At 41.3% G+C, this 21,210-nt stretch overlaps 1 protein-coding gene across 2 annotated transcripts; it reads right to left on the minus strand.

Moving 5' to 3' along the window:
- Window positions 1–216: 216 nt before the first annotated feature.
- On the minus strand, window positions 217–20,673 carry LOC101845336 (para-nitrobenzyl esterase). Of its 2 annotated transcripts, none has more exons than XM_035970418.1 (3): window positions 20,283–20,673; window positions 16,864–18,190; window positions 217–694 (listed from the first exon to the last, which is right to left on the minus strand). In XM_035970418.1, the coding sequence occupies exons 1-3, from the start codon at window positions 20,512–20,514 to the stop codon at window positions 535–537; spliced, it is 1,719 nt and encodes a 572-aa protein (XP_035826311.1). In that variant the 5' UTR covers window positions 20,515–20,673; the 3' UTR covers window positions 217–534. The 2 variants fall into 2 exon arrangements, with proteins under 2 accessions (XP_035826311.1, XP_005100991.1); XM_005100934.2 differs by lacking the exon at window positions 217–694 and adding an exon at window positions 9,280–10,163.
- Window positions 20,674–21,210: the final 537 nt, after the last annotated feature.

The raw sequence follows: 21,210 nt of genomic DNA on the forward strand, positions 1-21,210 counted from the left end.
ATCATTATTATTATTACTATTGTTATTATTATTATCATTATTATTATTATTATTATTATTATTATTATTATTATTATTATGACTTTGAATAATCTTACGATTTTGATAGAGCAGATGGAACATTTGGTTTCTGACGTCATAATCGTAATAACTCGAAACGGCCAAAAATGTCAGATAGAAATTTGTAATTATGAGGTAGCGTAATAGAAACAGACTCACTTACTCCTAACATTGTCTTGATGTCCTAAAACAGAACTGGCATACAACTGTTTCCTTGCAAGATAAATGTGCCGTACAAAACTTGCCTCATTACGCAGTCATAGGACCTAATGCACCAAAAATATCTTATGATTGTGTAACTGACACTCGTATAAATCCGTATAATCATACGTTTTGTGGGCCGACTCTCTGAGACCAAGCCCCCTCTCTCACTCATCTGTTTCCCGGTTGAAATAAAAATAAATGCCTTTTTGTCTCTTTTACAAATAAAATCGAATACCCCAGAAATTACCATGCTTTTTCCAACCAATAGTTCTATAAATCAGTATGAACATGTTTTTCCGGAACCAACTCCGTGAGTTCTTCCAGCCAGAATCTCCTTTTGTCCATCTCCAGCCCCTGTCTGACCTCAGCACGAGGTTTGAAGTCCAGGTACTTCATGTCCTCCATATTGTACTGTGGCCAGTCGGCGCTCCTGTAGAATGGAGAGAACAATACACGGTATTGAGGAAAATAAATACAAGCAAAAGTATGATAATGGCTCGTGTGAACAGACCTTAGCTCCACGCTCTACATCTGCCAAGTGTCTCAACTGTTTAAACTAATTTAAATAATTTGTACCGCTATACCGCCAGCGAACTGACTGTTTTTGTTTGTTTGAGTAATGAGACGCACATCAACACAATAATGGTCAATAATCGCTGATTAATATTCTCTGTCACTTGTTAAGTATACACTGTGTTAAAATGAAAATAGCTCGATTTCTAGTTTCACAATGAGCCGATATTCTTTAAAAATTTCAAATATACTAATTCAATCAGTTTTAAAAACGAAAAATACAACAACAATAAGGAAAATTAAAATAACACGTCTATTTCCGATTTACAAGAGTGTGGGGGTGGTCTACAAAAGCAACACGATTGGCAGCACATATCATCAGCCGTTTTCCTTTGACCCACAAGCTTTCCGCTTCTTTTACTCCGCCATGGCCCACTCTCCAGCCCACCTTCACCTAGACATAACTTTGCAGAACAGCGGCAACCTGTTGCGTAATGCGTAATCTCTGATAAAAAAGAAACTCTCTGACACGCCTGTCGACAATGCGCTACCTCAGAATGACAAAAATTCTGACATTTTTGGCAGTTATGAGTTACTTTGACCATGAAGTCAGAAACCAATTTATGTTCTATTTGCTCCATTAAAATTTTTTTTTCCGAGTCATTAATAAGCTATTCAAAGAATTGCATTCGAAAAATTTTGACACGTTGTGAAACTCAACATTTTGAACGCCACATTTCTCAAAGCAGAACTTAGCACTGACCAGGTACTTTACTTTACTTTTACTTTTCCGATCCAGCGGGCATTTGGATTCTAGCCCTTCGGTCTGTCGATATGGCAAAGAATGTACAGGGTTTAATAAGCTGTGCTTTGTTATTTCCGTAAAGGTCGTAAAGTGCAGGGCAGTTAAAGAGGTGATGTGGTACTGTTCTCTATTAGCATGCTAGGCGGTAGAATAATATTACAACTTAACTTACCTTACCTTATTTTACCTTATCTTACCTTACCGTGTCCTACCTTGCTTTATCATATTCTATCTTATCTTATCCTATCGCAACATATTCTGTGTTATCATATCTTATCTTTGGTTTATTTAGATTACGTTATCATGTCTAGTTAGAAGCTTAGATTTACATCTCGTAGAACAACAGAAAAAGCAAAACGGGAAATTACCCAGTTTTTGTGAAGTCTGCGATGAGTTTAGAAAATCGTGACTTGAGGTCCAAATCTTCATCATCCATTCCCATCGTCCCATCCATTCCGAGTCCGAGAACTTTCTCCATCCTTTCCAAGGACACATCAAACCTGTAATATATATCAAGTCCGTGGACCATGCCCTTCTCTTTCCCTTTCATAAATCTCGGGAAGTGATTAAAGTGGAAAAGCCAAACTTTGGTATCTTTTCCTCTGGAGGCAGCGTCTACAAAATCGAAAGTAGGAATTCCAAAGCTCAAATCGCTGCTTATCATAGTTAGAGTGTCATCCCCGTATCGTCTGTCATACCAACTGACAATTTTGTCAACGATGGTGGTCGACACTGTGGCGTCCATTCGGGACCGAGCGTAAAAGTTGTACGCTGAAGATAGTGTTTTTCTCAATAATTCTGCTTTTTCTTTGTCAGTGATATCGTCACGACTTTTAATAGCCATATCTAAGTAGATTCCAACTGGACTTCTAATTACGGTCGCTTCGTTGTTGTCAATCCCCACAAGGTACGATCTTTTGAAGAAACCTACGTCTTCCAAGTAACTGTCGTCTTGGAGTAGCTGCAGAGGTGGTCTTGGGACAAAGTCCTTGTCAACTATGGGAACGAAAGCAGTTTTGTCAACACGGAATGCCACGTACTGGGTGAAGTTAGACAGGGGCAGTTTGCGCAGACATTCTACCACTGTCCTGGTCGTATCAGAGTCAGCTTTTTGCGTGGCGTCGCCTTCAAAGCAGTTGACACTGGCAGCGAGAGTTAAAGCATCTTTCTGAGGGTCAAGTGCTTTGCCAAAAGTGGAAGTGGCAGTTCCGCTCTGTGGATACGCCTTAGAGAAAAGTCCTTTGGTGTGAGGAGAGATGGAAAGATACCCCACGGCAGAACCCCCTGCAGACTGCCCAGATATGGTGACGTCGTTAGGGTCGCCTCCGAAAGACGCTATGTTGTCCTTGACCCATTTCAAAGCCAAGGTCATGTCCCAGAGCCCAAAGTTTCCAGGGCTGGACTGATCCTCAGTGCTGAGGAAACCTAGAACACCCAAGCGATAGTTGATGGTCACAAAAACGATATCTTGAGTCGTCACAAAAGTCCCTGAGTCGAACTCAGTGGAACTCCCAACAACATACCCACCACCATGTATGAAGACCATGACCTTCTTGGGAGACGATGGACCCAACTCTTTAGCGTAGACGTTCAGAAAAAGGCAGTCCTCCTTGCCCTGATTCCCGTCTGCGAGTTCAAAGAACATGTCTGGCCAGGGACAAATCTGTCCTGTTTTTGTCGCGTCGAAAGTGCCGTCTGAAAAGAATGAATAGTTATAGTGGATGCATTTTACTTCTAGATCTCTCTGGCAGTATGTATGTGTGTATATATATATATATATATGTGTGTGTGTGTGTGTGTGTGTGTGTGTGTGTGTGTGTGTGAGAGAGAGAGAGAGAGAAAGAGAGAGAGAGAGATGCAGGCATTCATTTATATATTATTTGAAAGTATTTTAAGTGGGTAAATGAGAGAAGGAAAGCAGAAGAAAGAAGCGAGGAAAGAAAAAATTTGAGTGTCTAAAACATATTGGGGGAACAAATAGTGCTAATTAATTAAATGGAAAAAGGATTACAGATTACAGCTAATACATCACACGTGATTTAAAATATAAATGTCTAACGCTGGAATGTAAGGGTGAAAGGGGGGGGGGGAGTGCATTTAAGGGCGTGTGATTCGCTTGCTTTATCTTAATTAGTTTGTAATAAGAGACTAACAGTATTGGTCTCCATAATCCTTTCAACAAAAAGCAAAATACTATGAAGAATCACTTCTGGATTCAATGTCTTTTTTTCCCACGACGATGGCCACAATAATATTTGTCCTGGCAAGAAAGGTACACTCGTCCCGCTACTGGGCGCTTTATTTTTCGGCTGCAGCTCAAGTTATAGGTGCGAGTTGCTGCTGTTACACGCGTAGTACTGCAACAACTACTACTACCACCACCACCACCACCACCACAACTACTACTGCTGTTGCTGCTGCTGCTACTACTACTGCTGCTATTGTTGCTACTACTACCATTACTACTACTACTACTACTACTACTACTACTACTACTACTACTACTACTACTACAACAACAACTACTACTACTACTACTACTACTACTACTACTACTACTACTACCACTACCACTACCACTACCACTGCCACTACCACTACCACTACCACTACTGTAGTAGCTGCTGCTGTAGCTGCTTTTGTTGCCGTTATTGCTGATGTACATGTAGCTACGTTATGCCTTCTGCTGTTGCGCTTACTGATTTGATTAGGACCAGTTAAAGACGCTGTATCACTCTTCCGTCCAAGGCGTAAAACGCAATGTTCATAAAATAATCAATGGTTTGTGCTTTGTATTTCAAATGTGTTTTAACAGTCAAAGAGATCAAACCTTTAACTTTCAACATTCATCAAGAAAAAAAGTCTCTGGCAGTGAGGAGAAAAATAAACGGATTTGCTTCTGTGCCTGCATAAAGAACATTGATATTTCTATTGAAAGTTGGAAATCAAGTGTTTTTCACACAGCAAAAAATATTTCAGCACTAACCTAATTTGGGCAAAGGTTCTGGCAAGGCAAATCGTAGTTCTCCAACTGGTGGTTTTGCGTATGGAATCCCCTTGAAGGCAAAATACGGCTGGCCTTTCTGATCATTCTCCAGAAGACCCTGGAATCTGCCGGCAGGGGCGGACACGGTGGGGGCGGTGGCTTGACATTCCCTCACTAGAGAGATTGTATGCAAAACTACGATGATGAAAGCAAGATGAGTACGTCCAGCCATTTGAAAAGAAAGAAATGTACTACTAATGAATTATAGTCTCAACAGGCAGCCTTATGTCTAAGTTCTAACAGGAACTATTAACTTCAAACAAGCCCAAACGTAGGACCAAGCCAATGCAAAGCAAAGAAGCCCCGTTCAAAATATAGCACGCAGCATAACCCACTGAACTTGAGAGCTGCTTACTGAAACGTCGATTGGCATAAGTTTTTCCTTGCTTTATAGATATAGGCCATAATTGAATTGCATTTTAGGTCTAAAGAATTGCAGTTACTGCAGATACCCATCAGACTAACTGTAACTATCAACTTCAAACAGAAGAACAAGCATTTCCACATTAGCCTTAGTACATGTCAATAAAGCAGTGTGTGGCTAGACTGCACAAGACCGTTACAAAAACGTAACCCTATCCATACGTCGTGTTCTACTATCGTATCCATACGACGCGTGGGACTCTGTACTGTTTCTTTCCTAAGAGGATATTTACCTGTAAATCCAATCAAAACGCTTTGCATAGCAGTCTATCGAAATGATTTTTTGAGAAATACTGAAAGTTTAAAAGAGGTCTTCGTACTAGAAGTATCCTAAAATGTGGAGAATACAACCCCGGGGGTACAATATGACTCCAGGGCGTATGGATAGGTTTAACATGAATATCTAATGCACGTCCGTCCGTCTCAGAACATTATCACAGACGATATCACGGTGAACCTTTTTATTTTTCAATGTATACTGAACGGTTGAATGACAAAGGCTTTATCTTGCCGAGTTTTGCTAGCTGTTTCGGTCGTAACAGTGGGAACTTTGACCTTGGAGAGGGTTTACAATGAGCAGGTCGCGCATCACACACCCCACACACATACAGGGCAGGATTGCTGAGTCACGAGTTTGGCCAGGCCAGGCAGTTGCTTCGAATTGAAGGGTGATTGCTGGATGTCGTTCCTCCACTCTCTTCTCTTTTCTTAGGAGTTTATGGGGATTGGGGAATTTATACTCGTTTAATTTGTCTAGTACGATTGGCAAACACACCCCCACCCCACCCCGTATTTCCTACCCCTACCCATTTTTACATCCCCGTCCCTTAAAAGAAATAGCTTCTGTCGGCCATCGAAGCTAAGCCCGTTTGTGAGGTCAGTATACATTTTTTTACACAGGTGCCCATAAAATCTACAAAAATAAGATTCAGTTAAGAATTGTCACAAAGGGTTACGTGGGCATGTTTTCAAAGTTTTCAGGTTTGACGGTTTTTCCTGTAAATCGAAGCTCTCAGATGTTTTCACGCTGCCACTAGCTATTTCAAATTTTACTGGACACTTTTCCCGTCGTGTGTGTGAGTATTTAGCAAGAACAGACGTGCGCTTTGTGCTTTGTCTCGTGTTTACCACATAGTTCTACTTTTTTGGAGTAGTAAGCAAAAACAGAAGTGCGATTTGGTCTTTGCCGTGTGTGTGCCACTGGGTTCTACTTCCGCTGTTTCTACTGGCCCATGGAACATTAGTTAATTAAGTTAATAATGTAGTGAAATGCCGAGGGTGCCTGTCACGCACCAAATTCTTAAGGTCACACTCTACTTCTTAGCACCAAAATCTACAATTAAGTCGTTTTATTTGTTTTTTTCTAATTTTCTGAAAGCCTTCCATTTAAGGATTAAAAATATTCAGTTTTGAGAATCATTTAGGCTCTCGGACTCGCAACCGTAAGGTCGTGGGTTCGAATCCCGCCAAGGACCCGACGTTGTGTCCTTGGGAAAGGCACTTTACACGAATTTTCCTCACTTCACCCAGGTGAGAATGGGTACCCGGCTTTAGACAGCGAAAGATCTTGTCAGTTTGTTAGTGTTTGAGCGCTTAATCGGCTGCTTGCACTGTATGCTTCTCGGGAAGCTGAGAATGTTTCGGAGTCTTCTATGGTCTGCTGGGGTAATAATATAGTGTAAAGCGCATAGAGCCTGCTGCTGAGCTGGGATATGCGCCATACAAATGCTATCTATTATTATTATTATTATTATTATTATCAGATACATAATCACATAAATGACAAAATAGAGTGAAACCAGGCTCTCTGAAGGACCATTTTCAACGCTAAAATCTAAAAAAACAAACATCCATGCTATCTATAAACTAACTACATATACAATGTATTTGTAAATTTTATTACTTTAAGAAGACTTGCATATTAGCGAATGACAAAAAAAAGTCAAAACAGCAAAGTAAAAACATCATTGAAATTATATTTCTTCAAAAATTAGAAAAGCTAGCGTTCTTGTATTTGAAATTTGCATGGTGCACGTACTCTCCAAATTTCATGTCTTTAACTTGAATGGTTTTTTGAGTCTTTTAGCTTTTAAAGCCAAGAAATGAACATTTTCAGGAAAGGAGCAAAAACATCTCAAAATTGCTTTAAAGCATTGTATTGGCTCACAAAATTACAAATTTTATGGAGTTATTTGTTTGAAATAGAGTTTTGAGAGTACTTCCATTCGATTTAGGCCATAGTTTTTAAGGGAAGTTTATCAAACCCCTCAAAAATATTGTTTGAACCCAAACTGGACCCCCAAAACACGCCTGTGGCCTTAAAACTAAAGCTGTTTTTCATTACCTCTATTCCATGAACTTGTTTCCTACACTGCCCTTGTGTAGGGAGACAAGGGGTTGGGGGTGATTTCGTACACTGTTTCAAGTCTCCCAACGACTGATGAGTAAGAGTAGGGGGAATGAAGGGAAGTATAGAATTTGAATTTTAAATCGTACTCTTGTGTTTTCTTATTCCACAGGCTGCTACCAGGCCAAGCCCAAAATGAAAAGAACCTTTTAATTCGGAAACATGAAATTTGCCATACACGCAGTTGTTCATGACTCATTGTCTTTGCGTCGTGCAGCAACTATGTACAAGAAGAAAACATCTACCCGGAAAGACCGTTTTAAATAGTATGAACATGTTGGTACATTTCAGAGACACTCTTTACGAGTGCACAAACTGTTTATAGATCTCTGGAGAAAGAAACATCTAAGTATTTAAATCGTCCTTATGTCTCCTTCTTTTCCTCGTATATTACTCTCTAGTAATGCCTCTAATCTTCGGCACCTATAATATGACCTTTTGAATTGTGCCCGGGTGCATGTCGAAGCAAGCTTACTCTTTATCCACTTTAGGACTACTAATGGTCTTTACCACGTGCAACTTGCACATGAGACCATCGAGATATTTCACCCTTGTCCAAAAAGGCTAGGTGTTTGATCTTACCTACCCTATGATCAAACGTGCCTTTCCCAAGGACAAAACATCGCACAGAGCTGAAGATTTAACCCCGAACCAACATTCTCAAGGTAACAGGCCCGGTTAGCCTAACCACTGGGCTACAGACTCCACATCTACAGAGACCTATCACGACATGATGAACTGCTCTGTGTCTCCATTGTTGACATCATTGCTGGTCAATGGCGGCAAGTCCTCCGGGATGTCAAAGACTATTCTTCAAAAAAAAATACAACTAACAAATTGTTCTTACACAATTCTGACTGCCCGTACCCATGACATCCACAGGGAATATCATGCTTCCCTGTTTCATTGCAATGTTTTTCTTTTTTTTCCCCTCTTTGCCATCCCCTCTCAATCCCCCTTCCCTCCCCTACCCCGTTTTTCAATCCTACACCCCCCCCCCTTTTCTTCCAGTCTCAAAATGTTTAAGTCTCAATTAGATATCTTGACATAAGCTTCATATTTTGTCGTGTTGAAACTCTAAGTAATTGGTCATTGCGTTAAGTATTTAGAGAACGGTGAATCAGAAAGAAGGGTTGCTATTTCGTAGTCTCTCTTACAACTAAAAGTAACTATAGACGAAACTTCGGAGAGAAAAAAAAACCCAACTTGGATGATTATATTGTGCACAAACTTGAGCCGTGTTTATTATCTTATTCGTAAACAGTGTGCTTAAAGAACTTTTTAAAAAACTCTTTAAATAAATAATATCAATAAAACCGTACACAATAGCATTGCGGTTCTTTCAGTTCAGACGCCACGCAAAATTGTTGTAGGTCTGGATTGTGTGAGAATTATAGAAAAAAACAACACCTCTGGGAACCAATAAAGTGAAACGTTTTACGAAAAGACAAAAGAGAAAAACGGGTATTTGAAAAAAACCAACCAAGAACTAAAATGTTTTATTGTTTCGAAAATAGCATACACAGCATAATTGTGGAGTTGTCTAGTATCTGAATAAATCAAACTAGCCATCTAAATGATGGAGAATAATAAAGCAAGTCATGGGTATGTGCCTGCAGGCATAAGTGTGCGTATACGTGTTTATTTGATTGTGCCTGTGTTTTTATGAGTGTGTGTGCGTTTGTGAGTTTGTTTGTGTGTGTGTGTGAGAGAGAGAGAGAGAGAGAGAGAGAGAGAGAGAGAGAGAGAGAGAGAGAGAAAGAGTGAGAAACGATAGATAGAGAGAGAGAGAGAGGGAGAGAGAGAGAGAGAGAGAGAGAGAGAGAGAGAGAGAGAGAGAGAGAGAGAGAGAGAGAGAGAGAGTCCACCTAGTAACCCAGTAGAAACAATAGAAATAATATAAAAGGAAAAAACACTGCCTGAAAAATTATCTGTTAGATCAACTACAGCCACAGATCAGAGGGGTGTCAGTTTTCTCTCCATTCAGAACTTTAATAAAATTGGTCTAAAGTTTCGATCATCTGATTGCTTAAAGAGGGCAAGATAGGTGACTGATCGTTATTTTTCAACTTCTGTTCCCCTGTCAGATCTGCTGATTGACTCACAAACTTGCAGGTTGATGGTTCCTCATTCAGTTGTTATCTTGAAATAAATATAGGCCCCAAGCCTACATGTTGTTCCCTCGTAACACACTACTAGAAACAGACTCAGTTACTATATTGCCTTGTTGTCATAAACCGAACTGGCATACTACTGTTTCCATGTACAAAAAAATACATTTCTATGTGTGCCGTACGGAGTAGAGCTGGCCTCGTTACATAATCATACGACCTAGTACACAAACAATATCTTATGGCTTATCGCTGACACTCTTACAAACCCGTTTGCATTTTTACCTTTTCAGAACAAGTTCTCAAAGGCCTCCGAGCCAGAACCTTCTCTCACTTATCCGTTTCCTCATTGAAGTGAAAGTACAATATGTCTTTCTGTATAAAACCTAATATAATATCCGAAGAAATATCACGCGATTATACAAGTAATAGATCTACAAATCAGTATGCATATGTTTTTCAGGAGCCGATTTCGTGAGTTCTTCCAGCCAGAATCTCCTCTTGTCCATCTCCAGACCCTGTTTGACCTCTGCACGAGGTTTGAAGTCCAGGTACTTCATGTCTTCCGTATTGTACTGTGGCCAGCCTGCCCTCCTGTAGAATGGAGAACAATACACTGTATTGAAGAAAATAAATGCAAACAAAATAATGCCCTGTAGTCCGAGCGCCAGATGAAAAAGTTTGTTTTGTGTCATAAAGTTTTTATCTTTAGTGATTCTAACTGAGTTTTCATTTCTGATTTCAAATCTAATGCGAGCCAAATGCTAAACTTTGGGCATTATTGTCTAAAACTGAAAATCCAAGATGGCCGCCATAGAATTTCAAGTGAAAGATGTTGTGAGGGATATCATGCATTTAAAGATATAAAAATGTGCAAACTTAATAGAACAGCATGCAGTGTAACAAAAGTAAACCACACTTGATGAAGTACACATCAAATATTCGATAAAATGGCAACTTCAAAGAAAACAAGATGGACGCCATCTAGCTTTCATAATGTGCTGATCCGCAATATACTTGAAACTAATTAAATTGTTTGACAGGGAGAAAACACTAAGACACTCGCCAGTGTCTGCTGCTAGTTCTCACATAAATAGGGACTGAAGGGCGTCTGTAGACAGTTCATGTATCCTCACAGTCATTGGGGGGGGGGGCAATGACAGTCTTTGATTATTGCAGGCAATTCTTCCTCTGCATTTGCAAAATGTTGTACACGTGACAGACGTTTTGGTGCAGGTGCACTGTGTTGTGCTGTATCAAGTTTTACAACTGCAACTGACCAGATTGAGAACTTCATCAGGAGCTGGCAGCTGAGCATCAAGTCCAAGGCCTGCCATACATACTCAACAGGATCCAGCTCAGGAGGAGATGGCTCCCCTGGCGCTTGCCACTGCACAGCCTGAAAGTGGGCTAGTTTAATATGGGCCTGAAAACTCCCCCGTCGGAGGAAGGCTACTCAGTTTCGGGGGAATGTGCCTCTTTCCAGCAATCCTCTTCCAGAAAATGTTGGCTCGAACTTTGTTCAGATTGGCCCCTGACTCGTCCCAATAGAGCAGATTAGTGAGCTGAAGGCATGACTTCCTGGAAAGGAACAGACATATTCTCAAGCCTAAGTTCATCGGAGAATACTTCAAACTTCTTGAGGACTGTCATCTTTCCTATTCCTGAAAAGGAAGAAACTGTGTTACAAACCAGTCAGGGCATGAGCTGCCAACAGATTAGGCATTATGGTTACTGTCTGATAACGTCGTTGACACTTATGACATTATGGGTAGATGTGCACGACTCAGTGAACAGAGTCATATTTTGGGACATTCATTTGGTCTTCTTGTAGAGATGATAGGCCATGATGACGAGAACATGGGTGTCACCAGAAATAACCCTGATGTCCCTCTGTCCTAATGACAATTCGATACAGAGTGTCTTGTTGAAGTTAAGACCCCATGTGTATAGGGTGTTGATCTGGTCCAGTGATGACAACATCTGTTCCTGGTGGAAAGTGCATGCTGTAAAGATGATGTACAATTATTTGTATCAGGTGTTCCTTGTTGGTTGTGACTTTCAGCATGACACTTTGCTGTTGCAAAGGCGACTCTTCAGTCAGGTTGTACACACAACTTGTCCCCTTCTGACGGGTTTTTTGACTGCATGACTTTGTGCTCAGTCTGTAGTATCTGTCGAAGACCACATGTGCCGCTGGTGCTGACTGAACTCGTCCCAAAATGGTGGCAACTGCGGTTATGATGAAAGTTGAGATTTGTCTTTCTCTCTAAGTTCAATATCGAATTCATGGACTTCCACATTATTCCACATGCGTGATTTGTTTGATCGAATCTCGTCAACCAACATACTGAAGGCGTAGTAGGTGAGCAAGTTGACTGCAATGGACTGCTTTTGTAGAACCCAGAGTATGCAGTCTCTGTGATACCTAGAGTTTGAGTCATGCAAATCACTGACTGCTGGTGACACACAGAAGCTGACTGTGACATCCGTTCCTCATTTGTCCCCACGTTCCTTGGCACGTTTTAGTATTTCCTCCTTGGTGATCTTCCTCCCTTGTTCCTCTCCAGTTCGGCATAATTAGGGTTTTTTTCCAACGATCTGAGTGTTTTAGGAGCTATCAGTGAGCATGCTTCTGCACAGAAAAAACAATGTTCACGACAATTTAACGATTTAATACAGCCCCTAAGACGTCTGGGTTCTTTTTCAGAAAGTTCCCAGTCTTTCTCTTTTGTAAAAGTCGCTGAATATGGTCTTTGGAACAATACGCTATTACAGTTCCTGTGACACAGTAAAAACTCTGCATCTTCTAGAAGTCTCTGACTGAGTCTACCATTTCGTTGCCGGCTTGCTTCCTGAAAACTACTAATCCGTCTCGATTTGATCAGACGCGGATTCTTTTTTTGGCAAAAAAAACCACTCCATGTCTGAGAGAGAGAGAGAGAGAGAGAGAGAGAGAGAGAGAGAGAGAGAGAGAGAGAGAGAGAGAGAGAGAGAGAGAATCGCATCAATATGTTTATAAGCGTCAGTGAGTGTGACACTCTGTGTGTATCTGTGTGTGTGTGTATGTGTGTGAGTGTGTGTGTGTGTGTGTGTGTGTGTGTGTGTGTGTGTGTGTGTGTGTGTGTGTGTGTGTGTGTGTGTGTGTGTGTGCTTGTTTATGTGTCACGAACCAGCCTCATCACATCACTTCTTCGTGGTGACGTAGCGTGGTCCTACATTCTTTGCTTACGTAGCCAAGCGATAGACCAACGTCCATACATACTGACTAAGAACGCTGGGATAACGGAGAGCTCCCCTCGTTACAAACAATTCGATCTTGATCAAGGGCGTGGCTGATTTTTTTAATATTAAAATATGCCATACATCCCCCTCCCACCTTGTAATATCTCCATCTCTCTTTCTACCCCCCCCCCCTCCCTTTTTCCTCCTTCCGAATTAATCATTTAGAATTCTCAAAAGCACAGTGTTGCTTTATAAAATAACTCAGGAAACATGATGCATGTGTTCGTGGATATCTGATATTGCCGACAGTTCTCAATTTCTTAACATTCCAAGAGTACCCATGTATTCTACATGTACTTCAGTGTATGGGTCCGGTGTTGAAGAAAGAAACACTTGTATTTTGTTTACAGGTCATAAACACATCATGCAACCTTCTGTGGTGATACATGTACTGTAATTGTCCGCTCAACTCTGTCGAACTTTAGTTTTCAGTACCCAGAGGTGTGGTGTGACAGTGACGCAGCATTGTCTGCCAGTGTCTCCTTGCTTTTCCAACTGAGTCCATATCGGGGGGAGAGGGGAGCAGCAGGCCATGCTGTGCACCTTTCGGTGCAGCCTGTGACATCACGGCGAGAAGAGCTGTTAGCGTTAGCACCCCGCGCGAATCTTGGTCGACTCGTCCATGAGTAGCTCGGCAATCATTCTTGCATGATACGGGTTGGTGTATATCAACCAGCAGAAAAAATGTATGCCCATAAGATACAAGTTGGCCCCCGACTGATATGAAATCTAGAAATCCTAAGGAAGCAGAATCACCATAGAAAAAAAAGTTATGATGAAAAACAAGGTTCTAGGCTAGTACTTTATATAGACCCGGCTCTCGGACCAGACAGTAAAAAACTTGATCAGCTACACGAAGTTTCGAAGTTCGAATTCGTGTTTGGTCAAAACCTTTTTGCTTTGTTTAGCTTTGGGTTATTGTTTTCCCTTGTAATTCCATATCTCTTTTCACCCCCCCCCCCCCCAAAAAAAAAAAAAAAAAAAAATTCTTATCGAGTAATTGTGCTACCGCGTGTTGGGTGCTCTCTGTTGGTATCTTGCTGGATCACAGAGCAGTTGGCCTTGGTTCGAATCTCCAGCTGGGCGCTCTTGAACTTGGTTTATTTAGATCTATTTTGCTTGGTCTTATTGGAGATGATGTTATATTCGGAGGTCCCGCCCCTTAAAAAGCCTTTTGATGTTGGAAGGGCTACACAACTATAATACACCAACAGCCAACGGGTGTTGAAGGGCTCCTCCACTTTCCAACTGTTCATCATGTGTCTAATAGTAATAGCGAGTTAAGTATTATATTTTAACTACAACATGCCTAGGGAGTCGTTTGATCAAGTATATAGATATATACAGAATTTAATGAAGGAGCGAGAGAAAGAGAGAGACAGAGAGAGAGAGAGAGAGAGAGAGACAGAGAGAGAGAGAGACAGAGAGAGAGAGACAGAGAGAGAGAGACAGAGAGAGAGAGAGAGAGGGGGGAGAGAGAAGCACTCTGGTGTAGTCCGCTCCTTCTGTTTTTCGTTCAATATTGCAACACTACGGTCCTAGTAAAGTATTGACAATCCAAAACATTATCTGACACTGATCACTGTCATAAAAAGAGTAACAGCCTGAACAACAACAACAACATTTTTAACAAAGACAATGACGACAACGACAACAACCACCACCACCCCAACCACCAAAACAACAACAACAACAACAACAACAACAACAACAACAACAGCAACAACAACAACAACAACAACAACAACAACAACAACAACAACAACAACTTAACAACGGTGTGGTTTAACGGAGTGGATAATATACCTAATTACCATGATGCGGAACGTACTTTAATTTAGCAATACCGTGATAATTTTGTATAACTCTTGAGAGATATTTATATGGTTCTACGACCTCAACTTGTTACCGTGAGGAGACTAAACTAACCGTTTATCTGAACCCTCGTTTCTTTGAACCAAGGGTATGGCACTAAAAAAACCGCTGAACTCGAATGTCCTCTGCTACCTTTTAATAGTGCATGACAGTCCGACTTCGTAAAATACATAATTATGCAGTCTTGCATGTAGGCTACATGGCAAAATCAGCAGAACGCAGAAATCTGTTCGTAGGAAGCTAAAGGATTCGCTCACTGAGACGTCGCAGCAACATGTGTAAAAAGTTTGATCCTGAACTTTTCTCTTCTACGTCTCGATCGCATCACACTTGAACTTGAAGTCCGGTGTCTGTCATAATATATTGGGCCGTCCTGCTCAGTTCATCTGTCGGCTCATATAGCTTCTCTTGTAGTGTCAGTGGGGTTGGCCACGTTTCCTGTCTCAAGGCCCTGTCTGTCTTGCAATGCTGAAGGATGTGTTCAATAGTTTGGTCCGCCTCTCCACACTGGCATTTTGTTGATTGTATTGGTTTAAAACATCTGTGCATATGCTGTCTCAGTCTTGTGTGTTGTGTTCTTTGTCGGAAGATAATCACTCTTGTTCTTGGCGGGACAGCTCATGGTTGCTGTATGGTGTATGTGATCCTTTAAAAAATTGTATATTTATTATAATAGTTTGTATTTATGTGTAGTTGACGCTGTTGTCTGGTCGCTCTTTCCTGAACTTTTGTAATCAAATAGTTTAAGTTATGACGGTAGTAGGGTATTGAAACTGGTAAATGATTATTCACATCTCTGAGCCGCCTGCTTGTGTGTGGGTGGGGTTGTTGGGTTTTTTTGGTGAATGTCTTTTTGTTTTGGTTGGGCGGGTGGTTGCTTTTTGGGGGAGGGATTTACACGATGTTACAGTAACTCCAGTTCACCACGCAGGGTAAATTATTTTGTTTTGCATATAAATGATTGAAATGGAATAAAAAATCAGTGAGGGCTTAGAATGAAATTAAACAGGTCTTTTTTTTTTAGTGAAGCAATTAAAAACTCACTCCTTCGACAAAATATACACCAGTGATTTCCCTCTTCACAAAATCTTCTTTCACCAGCGCCAGTGTTGCAGTTTTAGTATGTCTCTGTTTCTCCATTAAGATCATTGGCAGCTGAATTAGAATAAACACCTGGTCATAGAAAATGTATGTGTGTGTATTTTGGAGGGGGAGGGGGGTGCTCAGTCTATGCCTTTGTTCAGGAGCCGCGACGGTGTGCCGATTTAGATGTCAGGAGATACACAGGCTTACCCATAGATGTATGGGCTTACCTCACAAATTCGTGAATTTATGTTGTGAGCTGTATGTATGCACGCGTGCGTTTGTGTGTATATATATGTGTGAGGTGTATGTGAGTGTGTGTGTGAGTGTGTGTGTGTGTGTGTGTGTGTGTGTGTGTGTGTGTGTGTGTGTGTGTGTGTGTGTGTGAGTGTGAGTGTGTGTCTGTGTGTGTATGTGTGCATGTGTGCAAGAGAGAGATTTTTAGTTTTAGTTAGTGTTTTACGGCACTTGCAACAGAATAAGGTCATATAAGGTGTAACAAGAGATTAACAAACACAAAAAGAAGGAGGAGAGATAAAGACGATAGATGTTTGATAGGAAAGAAGAAGCAAATCACACCAAAGCACCTACCAACCACGCACATATGTGTGTGTGTGTGTGTGTGTGTGTGTGTGTGTGTGTGTGTGTGTGTGTGTGTGTGTGTGTGTGTGAGAGAGAGAGAGAGAGAGAGAGAGAGAGAGAGAGACAGAGACAGAGAGAGAGAGAGAGACAGACAGACAGACAGACAGACAGAGACAGAGACCGAGACAGAGAGACTGTTACTGTGTGCAGACATGTGCGTATGCATACCGTGCTGCAGTAAGATTCTCTTTGTGGGGGTCAATAAAATCTTACCTTACCTTACCTTGCCTTACCTTACCTAACCTTAATTTACCTTGTCATATCTTATCTTTTCCTATCAAGGTCCTGTTCTATTTTATTGCATCTTATCTTAAATATATTTATATTAAGTTATATGTCTGGTTAGAAGCCCAAACTTACATCGAGTTGAAAAGTAGAAAATACAAAACAAGAAACTCTTAGGACCTACCCAGTTTTTGTGAAGTCTGCGATGATTTTGGAAAGTCGTGACTTGAGGTCCAAATCTTCGTCATCCATTCCTATTGTACCATCCATTCCTTGTCTGAGAAGTTTCTCCATCCTTTCCACGGACAAATCAAACCAGTAACACAAATCAAGTCCGTGAACAATGCCCTTCTCTTTTCCTTTCATAAATCTCGGGAAGTGATTAAAGTGGAAAAGCCAAACTTTAGTATCTCTTCCTCTGGAGGCAGCGTCTATAAAATCGAAAGTAGGAACCTCAAAGTTCAAATCACTGCTTAACATTGCTAGAATATCATCCCCATATCGTCTGTCATACCAACTAACGATTTTGTCAACGATGGTGGTCGACACCGGGGCGTCCATTCGGGACCGAGCGTAAAAGTTGTACGCTGAAGATAGTGTTTTTCTCAATAGTTCTGCTTTTTCTTCGTCAGTGATATCGTCCCGGCTGTTAATAGCAATAGCTAAAGAGGTCCCAGCATGGCTTCTCATAATGGAAGCTTCGTTGTTATCAATCCCTACAAGGTACGATCTTTTGAAGAAACCTACGTCTTCCAGGTAACTGTCGTCTTGGAGTAGCTGCAGAGGTGGTCTCGGGACAAAGTCTTTGTCAACTATGGGAACAAAAACAGTTTTGTCAACACCAAACACCATGTACTGGGTGAAGTTAGACAGGGGCAGGTTGCGCAGACACTCTACCACTGTCCTGGTCGTATCAGAGTCAACTTTTTGCGAGGCGTCGCCTTCAAAGCAGTTGACACTGGCACCGAAAGTTAAAGCATCTTTCTGTGGATCCAGTGCTTTGCCGAATGCTGAAGTAGGAGTTCCGCTCTGTGGGTACGCCTTAGAGAAAAGTCCTTTGGTGTGAGGGGAGATGGAAAGATACCCCACGGCAGAACCCCCAGCAGACTCCCCTGATATGGTGACGTCGTTAGGGTCGCCTCCGAAAGACGCTATGTTGTTCTTGACCCATTTCAAAGCCAAGGTCATGTCCCAGAGCCCAAAGTTTCCAGGGCTGGACTGATCCCCAGTGCTGAGGAAACCAAGAACGCCCAAGCGGTAGTTGATGGTAACGAAAACAATGTCGTGAGTCGTCACAACATTGCCTGTGTTGTACTCATTAGAACTCCCAACGACGTACCCCCCGCCGTGTATGAAGACCATGACCTTCTTGGGAGACGATGGAGCCAACTCTTTGGCGTAGATATTTAAAAAGAGGCAGTCCTCTTCACCTTGTTTCATGTCTGCGAGTTCCAAATACATGTCTGGCATGGGGCATATCTGCCCATATTTTGTCGCGTCGAATGTTCCGTCTGAAAAGACACAATAATTGTAATAGATACGAGTTACTTCCAGAACGCTCTGGCGATGTAAAACATTACCACTCTCTTCAAAATGTTATTGTTTACAAGCGTCAAGAGAAAGGGATAGAGTGAAAGACACACAGAGAGAAAGAGAGAGAGAGAGAGAGAGAGAGAGAGAGAGAGAGAGAGAGAGAGAGAGAGAGAGAGAGAGAGAAGAAAGAGAGAGAGATGCAGAGATAGAGATGGGGAGAGAACGAGAAAGACAGACAGACTGACAGACAGACAGATAGACAGGCAGCTAGAAAGACAGACAGAAAGACAGACAGACAGACAGACAGACAGATAGACAGACAGGAAGACAGACGGGAAGACAGACAGACAGACACACACACACACAGAGAGAGAGAGAGAGAGAGAGAGAGAGAGAGAGAGAGAGAGAGAGAGAGATTGATGCAGACATTCATTTATAAACACACTATTTGAAAACATTATAAGTGAGTAAATGAAAGAAGGAAAGCAAACGAAAGAAGGAATGATAGAAAGAATGTGATTTTCTAAAATATTATTGGCGGAACAAATAGTGTTAATTGATACACGGAAACTGATTTCCGATTTCAGTTCATAAATTTAATTACACGATTTTAACGGTATGTTTCATTTTAGTAAGATTTTGCGGCGCTCGCAACTGCATAAGTTCATATGAGCGCCAAGGGGTGGATGTCAACAAAGAAGTCCAAACAGGAAATCAGGCTTACTCTGCTCATCCCTCTAGCCTCAACAGCACAAAGTCTGCTTCGACTATCAAGACACCCTGGAAATAACAGTTCACAAGAGAGTGACAAACATACAAAAGAAGTAGAGGAAAATGACGACAGTAAGGATGAGGAAAGAAAAAACAGCAGTTCCCCCTATGTTGTTCCGGTATAGTATGAGCATGGCATTGATAAATCAGCCAGATAAATCAGCCCATTTACAATTCCACTGTGCATAAGAACAAGTTAATATCCCCCCTTTGGGGATGGCCTAAAGACACCTCAGTCAGTAGCACTTCCCTAGGGGGGGGGGGTATTTAAAGGTTTAATTTGACGCTGGAATATAAGGAGGGGGGGGACGTTCAGGGGTGTGTGGTTCGCACGCATTATAATTATATCAATTAATGTGCACTAAGAGACCGGCAGCATTGATCGCCATAACCCAGTTCGTTCAACAAAAAGCAATATACGGAGAAGAACCACCTCTACTTCTAGATAGTTTCCGATCCCGTTTTTCTGTCCCCACAACGAGCTGGTTGCCAAAATTACATGTACATGTAAATTATTATTATTATTATTATTATTATTATTATTATTATTATTATTATTATTATTAATATTATTATTATTATCATTATTATTATTATTATTTTTATTATTATTATTATTATTATTATTATTATTATTATTATTATTATTATTATTATTAGTCCAGGTAAGGGAACCACACTCGTCGTGAAACTGTATGCTCTATGCTTCATTTTTCTGCTGCAGCTCAAGTTATTGTTGCCGGTTGCAGTTATTACGCATCGAGCGCAAGTTTTGCTGCTGTTGTTGCTACTGTTGTAATTGTAATTGCTGCTGCTGTAACTGCTGCTGCTGCCACTACTACTACTACTACTACTACTACTACTACTACTACTACTACTACTACTACTACTACTACTACTACAACAAACTGTTGCCGCTGCTGCTGCTGTTGTTGCTGCTGCGCTTGTGACTATCTTGTACTTGACACTTACTGCTGTTGTGCCTGCTAATTTGGTTTTGGGACCAATTCAAGACATTGTATCATTCTACAGGTGTGGGCGTTATATTACAATGTTGTATCTATAAACTAACTAACCGTCTGTACTTAATATTTCAGGGTGTGTTTTGACAGCCCACAATCAAAGGGATCAAACCATTCAAATTTCAACATTCATCAAGAACAAAGGTGCCTGCCAGTCTGAGAATAGGGAATAAAATATGCTTTTGTGCATGAATAAAGAACCTTGACGCTTCTTTTTAAAGTTGGAAATCAAAATAATGTTTTTCATTTAGAGAGTAAAAATCCAGCACCAACCTACCTAGTTTGGGCAAAGGTTCCGGCAAGGCAAATCGTAGTTCTCCAACCGGTGGTTTTGCGTATGGAATCCCCTTGAAGGCAAAATACGGCTGGCCTTTCTGATCATTCTCCAGAAGACCCTGGAATCTGCCAGCAGGGGCAGACACGGTGGGGGCGGTGGCTTGACATTCCCTCACAAGAGAGGTAGTAAGCAAAACTACGACGACGAACACAAGATGAACACGTCCAGCCATTAGAGAAGAAAAAAATGTACTAATGAATTACCGTTACCACAATCCCTCAATCTCTCTATAGCGATCAACTTCCAACAGAAACATACGCAGCCCACCCTAAAGACTGGTCAACGAAGCAATGACGTTCAAGGTAGCCTTCCGAATGTATAACAAGACCGCCGGGTTCAAAATATAGCACAGGTGATAATACGGTCAAGCTTAGTAGAGCTCAAACACAGTGAAATGAACCCTTCGCTGGCCGGCACAGTCCCTTTCCTACGCCGTCTCAAATCGCGGATCATAATTTACACACTTGTTTTACATTGTTCTCAACACAGTAGCGGCCTGTGGGTGGTTGGCGGGTGCTCTGGTGTGGTTTACTTCTTATTTCCTATCAAACATATCGTCCTTATCTCCTCTTCCCCTTTTTATGTTTGTTACTCTCTTGTAACACCTCTAATCTTCTGGCGCTTACATCACCTTATGCAGTTGCGATTGCCGTAAAACCTCTACTAAAACTAAAACTAAACAGTAGCGGCCTTCACAGCTCTGCTAAGCCTGTGGCACGGCCAGAGTTTAGATGATGCGTTTCATTTATGATATTATTATTTTTAAGCCGCTCTAAAATATGGCCTGTTTTACCTGTCTTCTAACCATCATGGAGTTAAAAGATTTGATTCGATACAAATAACGAGTACTTCCCATCAATACCAATTT

Source organism: Aplysia californica, unplaced genomic scaffold, assembly GCF_000002075.1.
Source record: "Aplysia californica isolate F4 #8 unplaced genomic scaffold, AplCal3.0 scaffold00265, whole genome shotgun sequence".
Classification (NCBI taxonomy): domain Eukaryota; kingdom Metazoa; phylum Mollusca; class Gastropoda; order Aplysiida; family Aplysiidae; genus Aplysia; species Aplysia californica.